This window comes from Dama dama, chromosome 13 (assembly GCF_033118175.1).
Source record: "Dama dama isolate Ldn47 chromosome 13, ASM3311817v1, whole genome shotgun sequence".
Lineage (NCBI taxonomy): Eukaryota > Metazoa > Chordata > Mammalia > Artiodactyla > Cervidae > Dama > Dama dama.
In genome coordinates, this window is record NC_083693.1 from 13,026,668 (window position 1) to 13,049,184 (window position 22,517).

At 39.7% G+C, this 22,517-nt stretch overlaps 1 protein-coding gene across 1 annotated transcript in view; it reads right to left on the minus strand.

The window, feature by feature from the left end:
* Positions 1–8,465: 8,465 nt before the first annotated feature.
* GABRB3 (gamma-aminobutyric acid type A receptor subunit beta3) overlaps positions 8,466–22,517 on the minus strand; it is a 275,620-nt gene continuing 261,568 nt past the window's right edge. Inside the window, exons 8-9 of the mRNA XM_061159585.1 lie at positions 21,686–21,930; positions 8,466–10,880 (exon numbers count right to left, since the gene is read on the minus strand). Coding sequence (XP_061015568.1) covers positions 10,542–10,880; positions 21,686–21,930 — 584 coding nt within the window. The 3' untranslated portion in view covers positions 8,466–10,541. The remainder of the gene's footprint in view (positions 10,881–21,685; positions 21,931–22,517) is intronic.

Below are 22,517 nucleotides of genomic sequence, written 5' to 3' on the forward strand. Positions count from 1 at the left end.
GTCACCACCAGTCCATCCCCTTCCCTCCAACCCATGCACTGTGCATCTTATCACCAGAATAGAACCAGTGACTAAGCAACAGCAGCAAATAAGCACAGACATCTTTAATAAACACATTGAAAACAATTAGCAATAAAGAGGCACCTCCCAGAGAAGGCAGACATAGCCTAGAAAAGAAAAGCCCTTTTTATTTTGTCTTTGGGCGCCCAGCATCTAGGTCATTATCTGCTTTCTCACTCTAAAATAAATCATTCTTGCTAAAACCCCAGAAACATACTCAGACCTCTTATTTAGTCTTAATATTTATAGGAAGAAGCTGGTTGTAAAAGAGAACCGAACAAGATACATGACACAAAGAAAAGTGTATAAAGCTAACTCACAAAAATCTTATAAAATGCCATCAGTCTTAGAAAGAAAATTACTGGCATAAAGAATACCACAATAAACAAAACAGAAAAAATTAGCATGAAAAACAATACTTTGGGGATCCAAGGAAATAGAGCAAGATTTAAGAAATCTCTCAGCAGGATTTAAGAAAATAGAGCAGCCCACACTAAGACAAAGATCAATACACAAACAGAAATTGAAAATTTTTTAAAATCTTCAATATCATCAAAGAAATATTAAATAATAAGGATAAACCAAAAAAATATGCAAAGTCTCTACATTTAAAGCCAAAAAATATTGTTATGAGAAATTTAAGAAGATCCAAAGCAGTGGTTCTCAACCAATTGTTCATCCTGAGGGACATCTGGCTATATCTGGAAACATGTTTAGTTGCTACAACTGAGGAGGCAGATTTTGACACCAGAATCTTGTGAGTAGTGGCCTCAGGTATGTGGCTAAACATCCTACAATGCATAGGATGGTTCTCCACAACAAACTATGTGATCTAAAGTATCAATGTGCCAAGGTTGAGAAACCCACACTGTTAGGATGCCAATTCTCCACAAACTGCTGCATAAATTCATTGTAGCCCTAGTCAAGTTATCAGAATCAATATATATATTCATTAACAGAATGTATATACATATATCCATGAGTATAGCGAAAGAATGAATACATATATGTAGAGAGAATTAATATACACATTCATATATATGAATACAAGTAAAGAATGAATATATATATGTGTACATATATATGTGGGGGAAACAGATTCTAATATTTATGTGGAACTGTCAAAACAAAGCCACAGCAACTTTGAAAAAGGATAACACATTTGATGAACTAATAGCATTTGCCTTTGAGCCTCACTAAAAAATTATAGTGGTCAAGACAGTGTAGTATTGACCTCAAAGTAGCCAAATAGATCAATGGAACAGAACAGAAAGTCTAGACATGGACCTGCATATATGATATATATATTATAAATTGATATCAGCAAGGATACCAGGGCAATTTAGTGGGGAAAAGTTTTTAACAAATGGTGCTAGAACAATTGGAAACATGCATATGGAGAAAATGAACTTTCTTTTTTATTTCACAACATAAGCAAAATTAACTCAAAATGTATTATAGGTCTAAATTTAATACCTAAATCTATAAACTTTATAGAAGAAAACATATGGAAAAATCTTTGTGACCAATAATTAGGTGAAGACTTTTAGAAATAATACCACATAGATGACCCATAAAAGAAAAAAATAGATAAATTTGATTTTATAAAAATTTAAAATCTCTGCTTTCTGAAAAGCTGTTAAGAGAATTAAAAGACAAGCCATGGACTGGGAGAAAAAAGTTACAGAGCATATGTCTGATGAAATATTTGTATCTAAAATATATAACTATATAAAGAACTCTCAAAACACAATAAGAAAACCAATTAAAATTAACAGAAGATTTAAATAGACCTTTTATTAATGAAGACAAAGAGATGGAAAATAACACATAGAAAGATGTTCAACATCATAGTCAATAACAAAAAGCAAATTAAAACCCAAAGGAAATACCACCATATAACTATTGAATGGATAAAATTAGAAAGACCAAAGGAAATACCACAATTTAACTCTTGAATGGATAAAATTAGAAAGACTGACCATACCAAGTGTTGAAGAAGTTGTGAAGAAACCAGAACCCTCAAACACAGCAGGTGAAAAGTAAAATTATAAAAATCACTTTGGAAAACTGATGGTTTTATTAAAAAAAAAAGAGTTAAACCTACACCACCATAAAATACAGCTATTTCACTCTTGATATTTATCCAAAAATAAATGAAAGCTTATGTCTGTCAAAAGGCAAATGGATAAAACTGTGGGTACTGTACAGTGGAATAGTACTCAGCAATAAAGTACAACAAGACATGTGAATCAAAATAATTATAGTGAGTGAAAGAAGTTAGAGGAAAAGAATGCACTCTGATTTCATTTATATAAAATTTTAGAAAATAGACATTAATCTTTAGTGTGTCATTTGTTGAAAGCACATTAGTTGTTGCTTGGGGACAGAAATCGGAGTCTTAAGTAGGATGGAGATTTACAAGGCAGCTCAAGTAAACTTTTGGAGGAATGAATATGTTCACTATTATGAGTGATCATGATGATGGTTTCACATACATCAAAATTTATCAAATTACACATATTACATATGAACAGTTTTTATGTCATTTTTACTTCTAAAGAGATTGTCAGAAAATAAAGTTAATCACCCAAAGCAGACAAAAAATGGAAGAGGAAAGAAAGATTATATAAAGATTGAACCACTAAATACAAAATCTGACTAGTGGTGGCATGTGAAAAAAAGGCAGAGAAGAGGTTTCTTAAAAAAAATAATATAAGAAAAGTGTCTAAAGCTCAGAAATATAGATCTTTAGAGTTTCTCCCAGAATCTATTATAATATATGAAAGACTCACACTTAATAAACCTTTATGAAGTAATAGAAGAATGTCCTTCACTCAAAGGATGTCCTCTACTTAACGCTCCCTTAATTCACTTGAGTAGGGGATTGAGGAGTTGGGAGTGAGAATGTTTCAGTAAATAAGAATTAGCTGGCATCAAACTCGTTATAAGAATCACTGAATGATAAAATACAATGATGAAGTGATTTCAAAGTTTTAGGGAAATAGTTTCAATCCACATCAATACCTAGCTAACCACAAATTAAACATAAAGGACCAAGGAAAGAATTCAGGTAATCAAAGTCTCAGAAACCCTCTGTCTCATACCTGCTCCTCAGGCATTATCTGAGGATTATTGTTGGGTTTGGTCAGTAAGTCGTCCTCTGACTCTTGCAACCCCATGGACTGCAGTCCACCAGGCTCCTCTGTCCATGGGATTTCCCAGGCAAGAATTCTGGAGTGGGTTGCCATTTCCTTCTCCAGTGAATCTTCCTGATCCAGGGATCAAACCTAGATCCCCGCACTGCAGGCAAATTCTTCATTTACCACTAAGCCACCATTCTTATTAAACTTTGGCAAAAAGAATAAGACCAGGAAAGAGGAAGCCATGGGCTATTAAAAAATATCGAAACTAATTCAGAAATCATAGTAAGAGAGTTTGCAGCAGGTCCAAAAAGCAAGCAGTTCTCACTTGTATGGGAAATCAGTCAATGTCAAGAATATTTTCATGAAGAATAATGGAAAGGATAACAAACAATAAATTTAATGACTAAGGTGGTAGTCAATATTATGTACATAGTCAAAAGCATATCATTCTTAAGAAAAAAGCAAATTATAAACCCCAGAATGAGTGTTTATGGGTGACTGAGAAGGGATTAAATCTAAAAATGTCCTAAAGCAAGCAAACATCTGATTCACTTTGGGTCAACTAAAGTAGTGCAGGAAAAGGTAATTTATTTGACCTGGGCCTTAGGAATATTAACTTAGTCCTAGGAAGTCACTGGTCTTCTAAATTAGTCTGAGCAGTCTCCTTAGCCCCACTTTGGATGATACTTATGTTCTTGATAATTTAAAAGTTTTTGAACTTTTTGAATAATTTATAAGTAAAATCCTGAAGGCTGAAGTACAGTCACAGTGTTAAGTGTAAAAGTTTTCAACCTCCATGAAGCAGTAAGAGTTGAGAAGACATCTCTCTTCTCACACATACTCAATTGATCACACTTCCCAGGCAGAAAAACTCTTGACTATAGGTGGTCTGTTTTTGCCTTCTTCTAATATGTATTTTTATACATTCAATTGAAACACTAAACTTTGAACTGGCCTTAACATAAGTATGGCTCAATGAAGCAGGATGTGCATTACTTTTCAACATTTAGAATCATTCTATAAACATATTAAACAGTAAAATGGAACTTCATGATTGTAGACAGAATGTAAATGTTTTTGCCCTTGATAATGTAAAAATATAGTTACAGTTAACAGAATATGGGGCAGGGTGAACAGCTTTGCCTAAAATATAGCATTTCAAGCCCCCTTAGCTAGGTGGACGATTGTGTATAACTAATGCTTCAACGTGCAAGAGGAACAGCTGATTCTTCTATTTCAGGAAAGGAATTGGATGTGCTAACATTAAGGTCTTACCTGCTCTGACAGCAATAGGTAATAGAAATCACTCTTTAATTTTCAAAGGAGAAATTCCCCCAAACCCAAACAAACAAAAGATGGGATATGAGAAAGGGGAATGGGAAACACATAGAAAAATGTGGTGTGAGTACATTTACCTCAAGAATGCCGAGTCAAGCAGGACCCTGGGGAAAGCAGAAATGGAGATTTAAGTTACAAGACATTTTCTTGCAAACACTGGCTACCAGGGTTACTAACTGGTTTCCTATTTGGTTTCAAGATGCACACTCATACACCCATACCCACAATAGACATCCTTTAAAAGGAGCCATTTCTGTCGCTGCATATTTCTTACAGGTTTCCTTTGCACTGCTTGCATGTGGATTCTAAGTGGAACCTAGTCACATAAAAGGCAAGGGTCATGGAGTATGAGTGCCTCTAATGCCTGGAGTACCTCAATCAAAAACCATTGCGACTGTACACCAATTACGGGCTAAAGGTCACAGGTTCCAAAGAGTCTATCTTCTCTGAAGAATAGTGTTCCCATTCAAAGGAAAGCCAACAATGCTTCTCCTTTAGCAGCTGGTAAGAAGAAGGTCCTTACCTCCTCATCAGAGTCTTCCCTCATAGCTCAGTTGGTAAAGAATTCACCTGCAATGCAGGAGAACCTGGTTCGATTCCTGGGTCAGGAAGATCCGCTAGAGAAGGGATGGGCTACCCACTCCAGTATTCTTGGGTTTCCCTGGTGGCTTAGATGGTAAAGAATCTGCCTGCAATGTGGGAGACCTGGGTTGTATAACTGGGTTGGGAAGACCCCCTGGAGAAGGGAAAGGCTACCCACTCCAGTATTCTTGCCTGGAGAATTCCATGGACTGTATAGTCCATGGGGTCACAAAGAGTTGGACATGAATGAGCGACCTTCACTCTCACAAAGGAGGTAGTTAAGAACTGTGAAATGGTGTCAAATGTGTACATGGCCTGTGGTAGCCACTGGGACCAGGAGTGAATGGATTCTGAGTGGATTCTACATTCAGTGAGGCTTTCTTAGTCAATCCAAAGTGGATGCCATTATTGGTAATTTAAACTTGGCATTCAAATGACTAATGCTGCAGCCTAATGAAGTGAGAAAGGTACCCTAGTGAAGTTACAGTCCCAACAGAGCTAGTGTGAAATATTGCCATGTTGGGGCCCCACAGCAGATGAGGGAAGTTAAAAAACTTGTCCATAGGATAAAAAAGGAAAACACAACATGTAAAGAATTATTGAAGATTATGCTTTATTTTGTTTAGGCACTCTGGACGCTAAGCCTCCATTAAACCCTAACTGGCTGTGGTGCACTTTCCTTTTATGGTGTGTACATGTGAGCCAGCAGCCTTTCAGGGGCCTAGAAATGTGTTTGTCAATAAACGTTTTGTCTGGTTTGTGGTGTCTGAGGATCTTTATTCATTCATTCATTCATTCATTCATTCACTCACTCAGAGACATTGCTTACTACTTTCCTACTGGAGAGGAAACAAGGGAAATCGCCCTTTAGCTCTGAAAAGCTAAAGAGTAGGGATCAATGCCACCTGTGCCAGAGCTTATTGGCAGTTTGTTTCCTGGCCTTTAACACAAAAATAATTCTCTGAAAACGCTTTTTTGAATACAGGAACAGCGTGGATCTCTGTGTGTCTAGTTTTCTTTTGACATTCAAAATAAATTGTGAATTTTAAAAAACGTCACATGGTTCAGCTGGTCTCATACCTAGTCAGTTTTGAACTTATTCTTACTTTCAGAATAACTGAAATGGGCATGTCAACTGAAAATACCTAGAATTGAAATAATGACATTATTTCAACAATAGACAGACAAGAAAAAAAATCAGCCTTCATATTGAAGTCAGTTAGTCCTTTTTTAATAAATTTGAAGTCATTCATCAACAAGTTTCATATTGTATCTATCACTCAATTCTGCTGTTTTTTTTTTATGTCAAATAATACCCCCAAAATTACATCAATGTGCTTAAGCAAAATTGGATTTTAAGTGATCTTTACAATGAAATGAAGTAAACGTGGGAATTGATCATGACAGCAATTGCCTATTCCTACTAGAATAATCCTGTACTTACCTTGAACACACTCACTGACTTGTGAAGTGGAAATCAGAGACAAGAATGACAAAATTGTTTCTGGTGCTCACCCTAGGGAGAGACATGGTAAATGAGTCACTCTCCAGGAGGTCACTGTTTACCCAGGTGTTGGGAATTTCAGGAAAACATGGCACCTTTCAATGCAGTAGAAGAGGTAATAATCAATCCAAGGCACACTAGTTGTGTCCTGGGAAAATTTAATCCACCTAGGCAGTTCTTTGCCCCATAATTCCCCTGACCCATAGCTCACATAAAATGAGAGCCAGACTCTATTCCACAAGTAATAAAATATTTCACTGATCAGATTTTTTTTACATTAAAATGACCAGAAATATGACTGGTTTTCAGGTGAAAACCTAAAGTAAGAATTATGGGATTTCAAGCCAGGAGATTCAAAGTTGGACACATCGTTCTTTTTTTAGAAGACACCATTGTGGGAAAAACACCAATGGGATTCTCTACAAGAGGCTGAAAATGAACACCTACAGCTGCAGTGGGCCTGTCCCCTTAAAACCAGTCCCCACGTACTGGTATCACCTCTGAGAGGATGATCTCCTTGGTGAAAAAGTTAATTCCGTAGCTGGACGGGGAGAAGTGGTGATGTCAATGACTGAACGTGTCCAGAGTTCTGAGTGCTGGCATTAAGAACACATGGCATTAGGTACTGCATATATACATGGGACAGAACGTTATCATGACATACACCAAGGTCACTTAGAACAGAGGGAAACAAGTGGGTCACGATATAGACAATGAAACTCCTCCACAGTCCTGGGGCCAGTAGACAAGAACAACACTTGTTGTAAAGATTCCTCGGTCTTATCCATCTTTCTCTGCAGGAATTTTATGTAGTAGGGCTCTGGAATTGTCTCAAGTATATTCGAATATGGGCAATAACAAACTCTTAAAACAAGATTCTCCTATAACCTTTGAGCCCCTGTGAAGCATTTTTGGAAAGACAGGACTATTTAGAAAATTAACCTTTTATTATGTTCAGTTGTGAGAAAGAGATATCAGTAGAGTCCAATTTCAACGTTTCTCTCCTTACTCAAGAGGTCTGGATGAGGGCAACAACCACCTCACATTACGTCAAGGGTCCGGGTTCAGATTCATCCACACACCACACTCACTGGCTCCAGGAACTACTGTGCAGTCATGACAGGACACCGTAACAGTCCAGAGAACCAAGCTCGGCTCGCTCCTGCAGCACACAGTTCTGCTTCTTAATATTTCTCACAACTTTTAAAAATGGAGAAGCTATAAAATAATTTTATTAGAAGAGTAATTTTCTTCTAAAATGAAGTAAAGCAAACACATACTCAAGGATCTCAAAAAGTTTTTTTTTTTTTTACAGAATATATGTATGTATTTGTGTGTGTTTGTGTGTGTGTATGTGTAGTTACAAACACTATTTATAGTATAGCTATTATGTTTAACATCATTGCAGTGTCTACAAAGTTGTGGATCCCAGTCTTGGTGCCAAATGCATATAAAAAGCTCAAAAGCTATTATGACTATACCATGCAAATTTATATCCAGAAAACCTTGGGACGTAGACTGCAGCTCTTCTGAGCCCCATGGAGTCTGCCTTTGACAGTTGGGTACCTCAACTATGCATCAAAAATGTTTGAATCACTTTTCTCCCAGATAGAACTAATGTCACAGTTCTGAATACATAAACTGGACATTTAAATCAACCGCTGACACTTTTGTCCATGTTCATGCGTATTTTAGGGTCCCTCTTCTGCATGTGGACCTCACTCCTTGAATCACTGATACAGAAAAAGATACCTGAAGTATTGAAAGGGATAAGGTCTACACAATGTCCTTTTTTTTTTTTCTCTTTAACATGTTAACAATGATAAGGTCACTTACAAGGTTTTTCCCAATCTGTTTAACTTTTAGGATCCCCCATTATTGTCCAAGAAAAAACTGTCAGAAAAAAGCCAAGGAACAAGAAAACACTTGTCTCCAGATAAAAGTAAAACCAGCGAGCAGTGGTTGGAAGAAGATACTGAAGAAAAAGATAAGAATGAAAGGGAAGAAAGGGTATAAAACTGGTCACTGCTTCTAGCGTGAGACTTTGTGGTGTGTTTGACCTGTTGCAGACATGACAGATTAAAGGTCATCAGCCGCCAAAGAAAATCAAATAGCGGTCAGCTCCCGGGGATAGCCTATGGCACAAACCCCCGCAGGGGGGATGGACCCCTGTCTGTGGGGAAACTGAGGCCAGCTCTGAGAGTACTGGGCAAGACTCTGGTCACTGGTTTTGGATAGAACAGAGAGGGTGAGGCTATGTGGCATTTTGGGATAAAGTATCAATTTAGCAGTTCTTTCCTGAATAGTTTGCTTTTTTGTTTCTCCAAATGCTTAACTTCACTGTGACATCTATTTGCACAACTGTAGTCATTTCAGTTTATGGATGCCTGTGATAGAAATATTGTTTACAAAAAATATATCATCTCTTTTTATTTCTTTAGAAAGATCTCATCTAAATAGTAAGTTAAGGTTGCATCTATGAAACCGGTGCACCTTGTCTTGTTTCTACGAGCTTTAAAAAGTCCAAATACTGATGAGGCTGTGGGTTGGAAGGAACCAAAGGTGACTGTGTTTGTTGTCAGGTTGCTCTCCTTTGCCTCAAGAGAACGGTCGTGGGTCCCTGGGTGATGCATGGTGTGGACTGGTCGTGTTCCTGCAGCATCCTAGTTACACTAGGAGTAGTTGGATGTGCTTGTGAAACATGTCAGATACAGAAATAAAAGCATGAGGATGTTTCTTGGTTTCTGAAATTGAATAGAAGTGTTTTCACTTCAATCTTAATTCTAGAGAACAGAAAGTAGTTACATCACAGAAAAAAACATGACATCGCATGCTGCCATGATAGCAAGCATAAGAAACAAAATCTTGGTAAATATACATATACATATGCATATTATGCAAAGATATTTGATATTAACATACAATGTTATAAGAGTGATTGATAACTTAAAAACAAGGGGGAAAATCATCCTAGGTGGTTTTACCTTAGAGTAACAAATAACCTGAGACGTCTAAGCTTTCCATTAGATACCAGGCCTAGCAATCCGTAAGAGATGTGGAGCACGTGTTCAGTGATTGAAATGTCAACTCAACATTGCCGAAATGTACCGCCGTGTCCCACAAGATGGGTAAGCTGGATCTACTCCAAGTGAGCAAAGAAATATACTGTACAGCAGAGTACTTACAGTGAGATGCCATCCACCCCCGATGGGCTTTCAAAAGATGAACGTGCAGACATCAACGTGGGCTCTGCCTATGCTTAAGAAACAGGTGAGCACACACCAGAGTCTCACTGCACCCACGGAACCAGTACAGAGAAAGTCTGCCCCACGAAAGCAAACCCCATCGCCAAGAAAGCCAAAAAGCCTTTGCTTAATAAACTGAAAGAGTGGGTATGAAGTGTGACTTGTTTTAAAGTAGCAATACCACTGAATGAGTTTTTGAAGAATAAGTTTCTTCCTGATTTTTAAACTAAAACATCTAACTTATGATAATAAAAGACACATTTTGGGATGATATTGTGTTTCGCGCCCTCATTCTCAAGGCATAATATTTAGACAATGCTTGTCCCTTTCAATTAAAAAAGAAAAAAACTATGACTTTCTTTAATATGCATCCTGTGATTGAATTGTCCATAGCTGCAAAATGTATATATGTATGTGTATTTGTCTGACATACACATGGGTACTTACACCTGTGTGTATAAACATATACACATACATCCTCATATACACGTGTATTTTATATATATGCTGAGAAAGTTCACATATATATACAATTGCGTATGTATATATGTGTGTATCTGCGTGTGTGTGTCTGTGTGTGTGTGTGTACAGGTATAAAAACTTGACAGGCAGAGTAATATTTCACTCAGTGTTAAATGAAGTCTTTGAAAAATCAAGTACAGTCACTCAGTTAACATAGTACAGCCAGTAAACTAAGTTGAAAAGAGAAAAAGTGAATGGAAACACGATCCGGGACCATCTGTCTATGGCATTCACATCGGTTAGATCAGGGATTTTAATTTTGAGCTGTGAAGACCTCCTCCGTAGATGGGTCTTCTTGTGCGGGATGCTTCTGTCCATGTGTCGCCCATGCCCTTCCCGAGGCATGCTCTGTTTCCTGTACTGGATTCCTGAGTTGTCAAAGGATCTTGCTGAATTCCGGGCATCGCCAACGCCTCCTGCAACCTCGTTCATCTCATTGTGAACCTCCAGCGACGTTAACAGAATATTTCCATGAGCATCCACCTTATTGGAAGGAAATGCACATGCTTAGACAGCGAGCATAGCATGCCAATAAACCTAACTTCCACATGCAAACCCAGGACAGACCTGTGTCATTCTCTCAGGTCACATATACGGTGAGAAACTGCACATCTAGCAAACCCAGCATTTTGTGTTAGTGTAAAGTGTCATTTTGTGGGCTTAACTGCAAGTTAGAAACTTGATTTCCGTAATTTACTAAGCCTCGTAGAAAAATTAGATAGAATAAGGTGGTCCATTTCAAACTGAAATTTCACATTATGGATACAAGTCCCTATTGAAGACAAAATTAAAGTACTAATGTCTTTCAAGATGTTGACTTAGGTATTATAACCTTTTCCCACAACTATACACTTGGATAGAAACTATACTCTCCTATTCTTCTTTGGAAGTCAATTTGTCCCCTTTTTTGATGATAACAAAAATACCCAAATTACCATGAAGATACAAGTGAGTACTGTGATGAATGGACACTCCTGATGACTCTGGTGGATCTCCTCACTCAATCCTGGTCCTGGCAGAAGACATCCTTTTTAACTGCTATATTTAAGATAGGCTAAAGTCCCTTCTCACATTGGAGCCAAACTTTAAAAAAAAAAAAAAAAAAACATTTTATTCTGTGCTAAATATAGCTTCAGACCTTTCGTGCTGATACCACTGGTCGATTTTATTTGTTGGTCTGCCACAAAGTTTTCATGGAGCACGTCTGAGGCTAGGCCTTGAGGGGAGGTTCAGGAGGTGAGGAGGGGAGAGAAGAAGGCCAACACTAAGAGTAGGGGCTTGTATAGCAGTGCGGGCAGGATGGCCCCAAACCCCAAAGTGATCCAGATGCAGGCAGGGCGATCAACCTCCAGTGGCCATCAGACTCTGGCACAGAGGCACCAGAAAAAACTCAGATACCTCCATCATGGTTTGGGTGAAAATGAAAGTCGCTCAGTCCTTTCGGACTCTTTGTGACCCCATGAACTATACACTTCATGGAATCCTCCAAGCCAGAATACTGGAGTTGGTAGCCTTTCCCTTCTCCAGGGGATCTTCCCAACCCACGGATTGAATCCAGGTCTCCTGCATTGCAGGCAGATTCTTTACCAGCTGAGCCACATGGGAAGCCTAAGAATGCTGGAGTGAGTAGCCTATCCCTTCTCCAGCAGATCCTCCCGACCCAGGAATCAAACCAGGGTCGACTGCATTGCAGGTGGATTCTTTACCAACTGAGCTATCGGGGAAGCCCCAACGATAAATAAATCCATGGAGTTCTCCAAGCCAGAATACTGGAGTGGGTAGCCTTTCCATTCTCCAGGGGATCTTCCCAACATAGGGATTGAACACAGGTCTCCTGCATTGTGGGCAGATTCTTTACCAACTGAGCTATCAGGGAAGCCCTACCATCCAATTATGCTTGGGGAAGGAGAGATGTAGTCATTAGGATGTCACCCCTTTCTCCCCAGACATTTGCAAAAAGGGACTTTGCAAACAGAGAGAGGATGTAGCCTGAGTTATCCAGGTGTGCCCAATCTAATCACATGAGACCTTAAAAGCAGATAATTTTCTCCCACTTGAAGCAGAAGAGAAAGCCAGGATATGGCAGAAGTTGAAACCCAGAGGAACTGGAAGCATAAAGAGTAGATTTGCCCTTGACTGAGAGAACTACAGGCAAGGCCTGGGAAGAAAGGGGGCAGCTTCCAGGAGCAAAGACAAGCCCTGGCCTACAGCCAGCAAGACAATCTCAGTGCTACAACCACAAGGAACCATGGTAGCCAATGGGCTGAGCCCCACTGTACTCAGACTTCTGACCAAACCAACTGTGAGATAATATTTGGGTGTTGTTTTAAATGTTATGTTTGTGGTAAATCATTATGGCAACAATCAAAACTAGTACAGGAGAGAAGAGGGAAGATTTCAGAGGGGAGATGAATTTGAACTAGGCCTTAAAGAATGAGTACAAATTTCTCAGGCAAAGAGCCAGACAAATACCAAGGCACAGCCTTGAAGAGTGGCTGAAATGTTTGAAAAGGGCAAACTAGTTGAGTGGGACTAAAGTCCTGGAGAGAATGGACGCACAGATTCAACTCCTGGCCCACACTCAGGGGAGACAGAGGAAGTGACTGTCCTTCTCACCCCTGTCATCCTCATCTGCTTATCATTACAAGAAAGAACACCTGGGGATAAATGGGAAGCAGATGACAGTCGAGCTGTTAAAAGAATTTCCCCTTTACCCTTTAGGTAATGAGAAATAAAAGTGGTTTCCAGGTGAAAAAGTGGCATATTTCTGAAACCCAACCGAAGCAGCAGAATAAAGAATAGAAGATGGGTTTGAAGGGAGAAAGTGAAGAGACAGACCCTAGCTGGCCTCTGCTTTTTGAGGGCAGTCTGGGAGAGAAACACCAGGAGGGAGTGAGTAACTGCTCCCCGCCAGCTACTGCAACCCATTCCTGCATGTCCTCTAGGTGACGCTGGACACTCAGCGATGTCTCACCACTGCCTGGTCACTTCTGCATCTCTGCAGTTAAGAAGGTGGGAAAGGAGTGGAGGAGTTATGCATCACCCTGCTCCCACCTGGCCCTTCCTAAGCTGCCTGGAGAAACAATCACAGCGTGGACTCAGGGTACAGCAGCTGGCCCACATTAGCCTGGGTTGGGTTCAATATCACACAGTGTCTACTGTCCCCTGAAAATGGAAGCAGTCAGTCTGGGGGTCCTGGCAGACACAAATAGACCAAGATAATACCATGCGCATTAGGGAGAAGGCTTTTTATGAAGACCTGTTTTTGGAGAAGGGACAGAGTACTGAAAGAAGAGCAATCGTTTTGTTTTGTTTTGTTTTTAATTCAGTGGAGGGAAAAATTCTAACAGGGCTTGAACCTCAAAAGTACTGGGAATAATAGACCTTTGTAAGAACCTGTGTTCCATATCTGTTCTTTTCATCATTTCTCCTGGAATGACTGTCAGTAAAATCCTTATAACAAAAAAGTCAATATTCCCATTTTGGGGATCAATGAAGTGTCTCGTGGTTTGGAGCTCAGTCATGTGGGAGGAGCAGCCTGACAGGTAAATAAAAATGTGGTTGAAATAGGAGGAGACAGCAAAGGAGAGGCCAGCAATGGACTGGGCAATAGCATGTCCTCCACAGAGACCACCCAGGAGCTGTGGGTGTGCTGGGGCCACCAGAAGTTGTCACCCTCTCTAAGAAGAGGGGTGATCTGGACCTGCTTTGGAAGGCGTGGGCAGTTGGGTCTTAAGGAAACACAGAGGTGAGTATGATATGTCAGATGAGCTGGGCTTTACCCAAAGGCATGGAGGAGTAAGAAAAGGTCCTTGCCCTCAAGGAGAAGAGCTTCAAATAATCAGCAAATACAGTTTAGCAGACATTGCATATGTATTACCCTTAAAGCACATTTTAAAATACATGCCCACAATGCCATCTCTCTCTAGTTACTAAAAATGCCATATGCAAAGCTCCTTTTATCAAAATTTAGGGATTATGATGCTTTTGTAGAACAAAATACCAAATAAAAGTCTTTTCTTAAAGAGGAAAGTAAGTATTTTGTGATACATTTATTAGGATGGACTTTGGTGGTTCTAATAACTCAGATATTCACCTGGCTTTAAAAGTATGCTTATCTATTTTATTGGAGGAGGGTATGGCAGTCCACTCCATATTCTTGCCTGGAGAATCCCATGGACAAAGGAGCCTGGTGGGCTACAGTCCACAGGGTTGCAAAGAGTTGTACAAAACTGAGTGACTGAACACACATCTATTTTACACATAGTAGTGTGAAGTAATAACCTATCAAGGAAAAGAACTTGGAAAAAATGTATACATGTATCTAAAGCTGAATATCTAATATCTATACTGTATATCTAAAACTTACACAATATTGTAAATCAGCTATACTTGAATACAATTTTTTTAAATGTAGCTTTAATTTTTTTAAAAAAAGGTATGCTTATGAACGGTTCTCCCTTCCTCTGACTCTAAGAGAGTGAGAAAGCTCATGGGTTCAGTGGTACCAAACTGATGACAAATATCACTCATTTATGGACACACATTCCCTGAGCACTTACCACATCCAGTTCTGGCACAAACTTTTTGGTAGATGCAAAGAATGGGATGGTGTCTAGGTCAGAAGGCACAGTGAAATGTGACCTGCGATCTCCTAAGCATAGAGCATATGCCCTGGAGGTTGGAAGAACAGGGACAAGACCACCTGCATGGAGTGGGGAGTGACAGAGGCATGATGGGGAAAAATGGTAGACAAAATCAGGATAACATCATAGAGAAGAGCATCTGGCTTAAGTCTTGGAGGAGGGTAAGATGTGGATGAAGAAGAGGGATTCTGGGATAAGAGAAAGGCAAAGAGATAATAAGATAGATGGTGACTCCAGGAAGCCCAAAGGGAGAATGAAAAAACTCAAAAAGTAAGGTCAACTGGATGTTGAGTTGATTTTTTAAGACTTAATGACAAAGCTGTATGAATCAATATTCTCTCTTCCCTCCACCCTTTGGCCAGTTTTGTGCATTTGGGAAAGAACTTCAGAAAGGTGAGTCTAAGTCTGCACCCTTGGATTCCAGTGAAGGAAATCCACCCTGAGAGAAGACGAACTCAAGGTCATCAACGTTTACAAAGTTGGGGTGCCTGGGTGCTCTGATACCTGTGGCTGCCTTGAAGCTGTCAGAGAACTAATAATAACTGCATTACTCCATTTCAGAATGAGTGAACAGCTACATTATTGTTTCATTATGTTGAAAGGAACTTGAATATATATATATATATATATATATATATATATATATAAGATATGGAATTAATAAGACCTCAGAGTAAATTAATTTGGCTATTTTTGACATAGTTTTACCTTTGCATAGTTTTCATTTAAACATGAACCAGTGTGTAGAAAATTCATATCAAAACTACTAGAAGGTATTTTTTATGCAAGAATTAAAAGGTTACTGAAATCCATTGAATCTTAGAAACCAAACATTTTAAACAAATGTTTCCAGAAGAGATGCTAATCTTTTCCTATCATTTAGAATTTAAATCTTAAAACAGATGGGATTGTGAAAATCTCTGTATAGAATGAGAGTGATGACTCATAATTTCTAAAGCATTTCATGAATGCCACTTATTTTGAAAATTTGTCTCATATCTACTATAATTAGATTTCAATGTAGTTTTTTCTTCCTGCTCTATAAGCCAGAAACATTCAGAGACGAAAAATATCTTCTGTGGAATGTATCCTAGAGGGATGTTCAGTTTCTTCCAAGAATCTGTCATCAGATTGGCATACTGTTGATATCTTATTCTCTACTTAAAGCTTCAAAATAAGTAAAATACTCTAATTTTAGGAAAATGAGGAACTATTTGTCATGTGAGGAATAAAATGTTGCTCTTTAGTAAGAGGAATGGTATCAAGCCTGCAGCTCTGATTCCTTGGCAAGACTTTCTGCCACTTCATGAAATTCAAATACCATTTGATGAACTTGAAAAATATCACAAGGCTTGTAACTATTAACACATGCATTGCAACTGAAGATGGTTGGTTCTTGGTTATAGAAACAACCCAGGAACAAACAGAAGCACAAATAAATTAAGGCCAGAATTTTCATTGCACCACTGGTCTCAGGAGAAACTAAGTGACTATGTGAACACTGCCACTAAGTTAATATAAGGGAAATCTACACTCATGGTTTGACATTAAATTCAATAGCATCATGGTCAAGTTTTGGTGGCCTGCAGAGCCCCTGAAGACACTGCTCTGAGATCTCTTACAGGACCCAAGGAAAGACAATGCATGTCCTTGCTGTCACCCAAGGACAGTTGCAGCCCCTGAGCCGCTTTATTCCCAGGTATGAAAGAGGTGCCACCTGAGGACACTGCTGGTCAGACGGATAAACAATCCCAAGAGATATCACTGAAAATGAATGAATGAATAATTACAGTTAGAACAGACTCTTGAAGGTGTTGGCCTGTGTGTCGCCCCACTTCTGTTTTGCATGAAATTTGTGATTCTTTACTCATTTTCTTTTCATTCATCCAGATCATGTGATATGAAATTTTGGGAGATGCATTTCTACTTTAAAATTATCACTAAATTCTTAGGTGTGGTCAGCAACATTTTTTAATGAAGTATAGTTGATTTATAATGTTTCAGGTACATAACAAAGTGATTAAGTTCTCTGTCACTCTTTACACACACACACACACACACACACACATATATTCAATACATACACTCTTTTCCACTATACATTATTATAATATATTGAATATAGTTCCCTGTGCTATATAGGGTCCTGGTTGTTTATCTATTTTATATATATATATATACATATATTTATATATTAGTGTATATATGCTAATCCCAAATTCCCAATTTATCCCTCCCCTCTCTTTCACCTTTGGGACCCATAAGTTTATTTTCTATGTTTGTGAGTTTATTTCTGGAAATAAGATAATTTTATCACTTTTTAAAGATTCCACATGTAAGCGGTATCACATGATACTTGTCTTTCTCTGTCTGATTTACTTCACTTAGTGTAACACTCTGACTCCATCCACGTTGCTGCAAAGGGCAGTGTTCTATCCATTCTCACGGCTGAGGAACACTGCACTGTACGTATGTACCACATCTTTATCCGCTAATCTGTGAGTGGGCACTTGGGTGGCTTCCATTCTTGGCTATTGTGAACAGCGCTGCTATGAACACTCGGGTGCATGTATCTTTTCAAATTAGAGTTTTCATCTTTTTTGGATATATGCCCAAGTGTGGGATTGCAGGATCATATGGTAACTCTATTTTTGGTTTCTTAAGGAATCTTCATACTGTTTGCCACAGGGGCTGTACCAATTTACATTCCCGCCAACAGTGTAGGTGAGTTCCCTTTTCTTCACACCGTCTCCAGCATTTATTGTTTGTGGATATTTTTTTTTCATTATGGCCATCCTGACTGGTATAAGGTGATACCTCACTGTGTTTTTGTGTTTCTCTAATAATTAGCAGTGTGGAGCTTTTCAGGCTGGCCATCCAGTCAGCAAAACTTTTAATGTTTACCTTTAGGAGCATCAAATATGCATTTAAAACATGCACTTGTATGCTGACTTTAAACTGTAAGAACTGATATCTGTAATTACAGATTTTAAAAAATATAAACATATAAAGGCTTTAAGAAAACTATTGAGAAATTGAAACAAATTTTCAGGAAAACAATAAAAATGGACTCATGAATTTTCTTCTGCATCTGATTTATAATATATTAGTTCTACATTCTGCTTAATTTTGACTGTGGATTTAGAGATTTGGGGGTTTTGTTTATGTTTTAAAATTTAAGCTTCACTCAAAAAGATATTTCTGTAGCACAATAATTTAACCTTTCTAAAGAACATCATTTAGAAGAAATGTAAGCCTGTTTAAATTACAAGGGAATTTAGAAAAACAGCATTGTCTGTGTGTCTGTGTAATGGAAACAATAATAATGCGATGAATTCTTGTTTCCTTGGAAACAGTGTGACCAAAGCACACTGTGCATGCATAGTAGGATGTGGACTAATTTAGAAACACACCAGCATGGAGTGAAGTGTACATTCCAGTAAGAAATTCAAGGTCAGGTTGCCTGTGAAAGCCTGATTTTATTCACACATCCTGGTTTCTCTGGCCAACTTTATGTGCCACTGAAAGGACAGGAGCCATTTACAGTCATTTAACTACTTTCACTCATTCAGGAACATCCAGGGACCTATTCTGACCACTGGAAGGCCATGGGTACCCCACCCCTCCAGGGAGCTGCCTCACCCCTGCGAGAGGTTTGGGTCAGCGATGCACTAAGAGCACCAGAAAGAACAAGGAAATCTCATGAGCCTGAGAATAAGTGATTTTAGTAAGAAGCATTTAAAAGTAAAGAAATATAGGAACAAGCCCAGTATGTCCATCGGTGGAGGTACATTTTTGAAGACTTGAAGTGATGCAAGAGGTAAAAGATAAAGACAAGAATTTTATATAGACACAACACTGTGCTTTCACTAAAATAGTGTTTATAACTGCAATGACATATGGTTTTTATCAATAAAAACAGTGGAAATGACATCTAATTGCAAAGTTTGTAACTGGAAATATGTAAGAGTGAGATGAAGGGGCTTGAGGAAGAAACTGATTGGTGCCCTCCTTCTGGGTTCAGACCACAAGCCCATCCAGGTGTGACCCACACCATGTCTCTTATAATCACACAGTGGAAGTGACAAACAGATTCAAGGGATTAGATCTGATGCACAGAGTGCCTGAAGAAATATGGTTGAGGTTCGTGACATTGTACAGGAGGCAGTGATCAAGAAAATCCCCAAGAAAAAGAAATGCAAAGAGGCAAAATGGTTGTCTGAGGAGGCCTTACAAAGAGCTGAGAAAAGAAGAGAAGCTAAGGCAAAGGAGAAAAGGAAAGATATACCCATTTGAATGCAGAGTTCCAAAGAATAGCAAGGAGAGAGAAGAAGGCCTTCCTCAGTGATCAATGCAAAGAAATAGTAGAAAACAATACAATGGGAAAGACTAGAGATTACTTCAAGAAAATTAGAGATACCAAGGGAACATTTCATTCAAAGATGGGCACAATAAAGGACAGAAATGGTATGAACCTAACAGAAGCAGAAGATATTAAGAAGAGGTGGCAAGAATACACAGAAGAACTATGCAAAAAAGATCTTAATGACCAAGACAACCACGATGATGTGATCACTCACCCAGAGCCAGACATCCTGGGATGTGAAGTCAAGTGGGCCTTAGGAAGCATCACTACAAACAAAGCTAGTGAAGGTGAGGGAATTCCAGTTGAGCTATTTCAAATCCTAAAAGATGATGCTGTGAAAGTGCTGCACTCAATATGCCATCAAATTTGGAAAACTCAGCAGTGGCCACAGGACTGGAAAAGGTCAGTTTTCATTCCAATCCCAAAGAAAGGCAATGCCAAGAATGCTCAAATTACTGCACAATTGCACTTATCTCACAAACTAGCCAAGTAATGCTCAAAATTCTCCAAGTGAGGCTTCAAGAGTACGTGAATGGAGAACTTCCAGATGTTCAATATGGACTTAGAAAAGGCAGAGGAACCAGAGATCAAAATACCAACCTCTGTTGGATCACTGAAAAAGCAAGAGGGTTCCAGAGAAACATCTACTGCTTCATTGACTATGCTAAAGCCTTTGACTATGTGGATCAAAAAAAACTGTGGAAAATTCTTCAAGAGATGGGAATACCAGACCACCTGACCTGCCTCCTCAGAAATCTGTATGCAGGTCAAGAAGCAACAGTTAGAACTGGGCATGGAACAACAGACTGGTTCCAAATAGGAAAAGGAGTATGTCAAGGCTGTATATTGTCACCCTGCTTATTTAACTTATATGCAGAGTACATCGAGAAATGCTAGGCTGGATGAAGCACAAGCTGTAATCAGGATTGCCAGGAGAAATATCAATAACCTCAGATATGCAGATGACACCACTCTTATGGCAGAAAGTGAAGAACTAAAGAGTCTCTTGATGAAAGTGAGAGAGAAGAGTGAAAAAGCTGGCTTAAAGCTCAACATTCAGAAAACCAAGATCATGGCATCCAGTGCCATCACTTCATGGCAAGTAGAAGGGGAAACAATGTAAATAGTGAGAGACTTTTATTTTTAGGGGCTCCTAAATCACTGTGGATGTTGACTGCAGCCATGACATTAAAAGATGCTTGCTCCTTGGAAGAAAAGCTATGACCAACCTAGACAGAATATTAAAAAGCAGAGATATTACTTTGCTGACAAAAGTCCATCTAGTTAAGGCTATGGTTTTTACAGTAGTCATGTATGGACGTGAGAGTTGGACTATAAGGAAGGTTGAGTGCCAATGAATTGATGTTTTAGGACTGTGGTGTTGGAGAAGACTCTTGAGAGTCCCTTGGACTGCAAGGAGATCCAACCAGTCCATCCTAAAGGAAATCAGTCCTGAATATTCATTGGAAAGACTGATGCTGAAGCTGAGACCCCAATACTCTGGCCCCCTGATGCGAAGAACTGACTCATTGGAAAAGACGCTGATGCTGAGAAAGTGAAGGCAGGTGGAGAAGGGGATGACAGAGGGTGAGATGGTTGAAAGGCATCACCGACTCGATTGACATGAGTTTTACCATGCTCTGGGTGTTGGTGATGGACAGGGAAGCCTGTTATGCTGCAGTCTATGGGGTCGCAAAGAGTTTGACATGACTGAGCGACTGAACTGAACTTCTGGGTTCAGAACCCATGTGTCTAGAGCAGCTCCCAGCTTGGCCACTGTTGCCCAGGGCTGCCTGCCTGGCATTTTGTAGAACACAGCCAGCAGGGCCTGGCCAGGGTAGTTCCATGAGAGCCCTGGGACAGCACACAGCTCCTGCCCTGCACTAGAGACCTTGAACCAGGATAGATGAGAGAGAGAGAGCTGTCCACGCCATGTGAAGAACAGTGCCATGCTGGCTATCACATCTGTAATTTGACCACTGAAGAAAAATTGCAACCTTCTGGAAAATGTTTTTGCCTGTCAAGTTTGGGCCCCACATGCCAGAATTTCATTCATTCTGATATCTTTTGTTTTCTTTTCATATTTGGAAACTGGTAAGTTTTTGGCTTCTCCAACTTTTGCACCAATTTTTTGCTTTTAACTCAGTGACTTGCAGAGGCCACATTTTAGGCTACGGTCAACAAGCCCACATCACTCCTACCTAAAGGCCATGATGCTGCAGGGCTGGGAGTCTGGGAAAGGCAGGGGATGGGCAGGGCGAGGTGGGGTGGCCTACCCGGTTGCTGTCACCCTTCGAGCGGTCATTCTTCGCCTTGGCGTTCTTTTCCGCAAGCTTCTTCTGCCTTTGAGGGCCTCGTCCAAAGAAAATGTAGTTGACGAAGGCATACTCCAGCAGGGCCAGAAACACAAAGACAAAGCAGCCCATGAGGTACATGTCAATGGCTTTGACGTAGGGGATTTTGGGCAACGTCTCCCGAAGGTGCGTGTTGATGGTCGTCATGGTCAGCACGGTGGTGATCCCTGTAAGACAGACGGGAGCATGAGAGGTTGCCGTTCACTGCTCAGTTCCTCACTCCTCACTCTCCTGCCTTACCTTCTCAAACAGCTTGAAGGAGTTGGAAACAAGCGATTGAATACTGTTGGGTGATCTAAACGCAACAGAATACAGAGCACATGGTTTGGGCAGCAGGTCACTCCTCGGGCTAGGGAGCTGACACCTGTTCCCCCACCACACTTGGGAGGCACCTCCCATCCCACCTAACCCACAGGTGGATGGAGAGGTGAGGTGTAGGGGCAAAGCAGAGGCTGCCCTGCAGGAAAGCTGGGAGAAATTAAAACAAACCCAGAGTTTATCATAAAACACTAAGTGTCTGGATGAGAAGCTTCCAGGAAGAAGAATGAATCTGTGGAGGATCTAAGACAGTTCATGGCCACTAGTGAAGAAAATGATTCTTACCATAAGGCCTTGGAGCAAGGGAAGGAAGTGAAAGTGAAGTCGCTCAGTCATGTCTGACTCTTCGCGACCCCATGAACTGTAGCCTTCTACGCTCCTCCATCCATGGGATTCTCCAGGCAAGAATACTGGAGTGGGTTGCCATTTCTTTCTC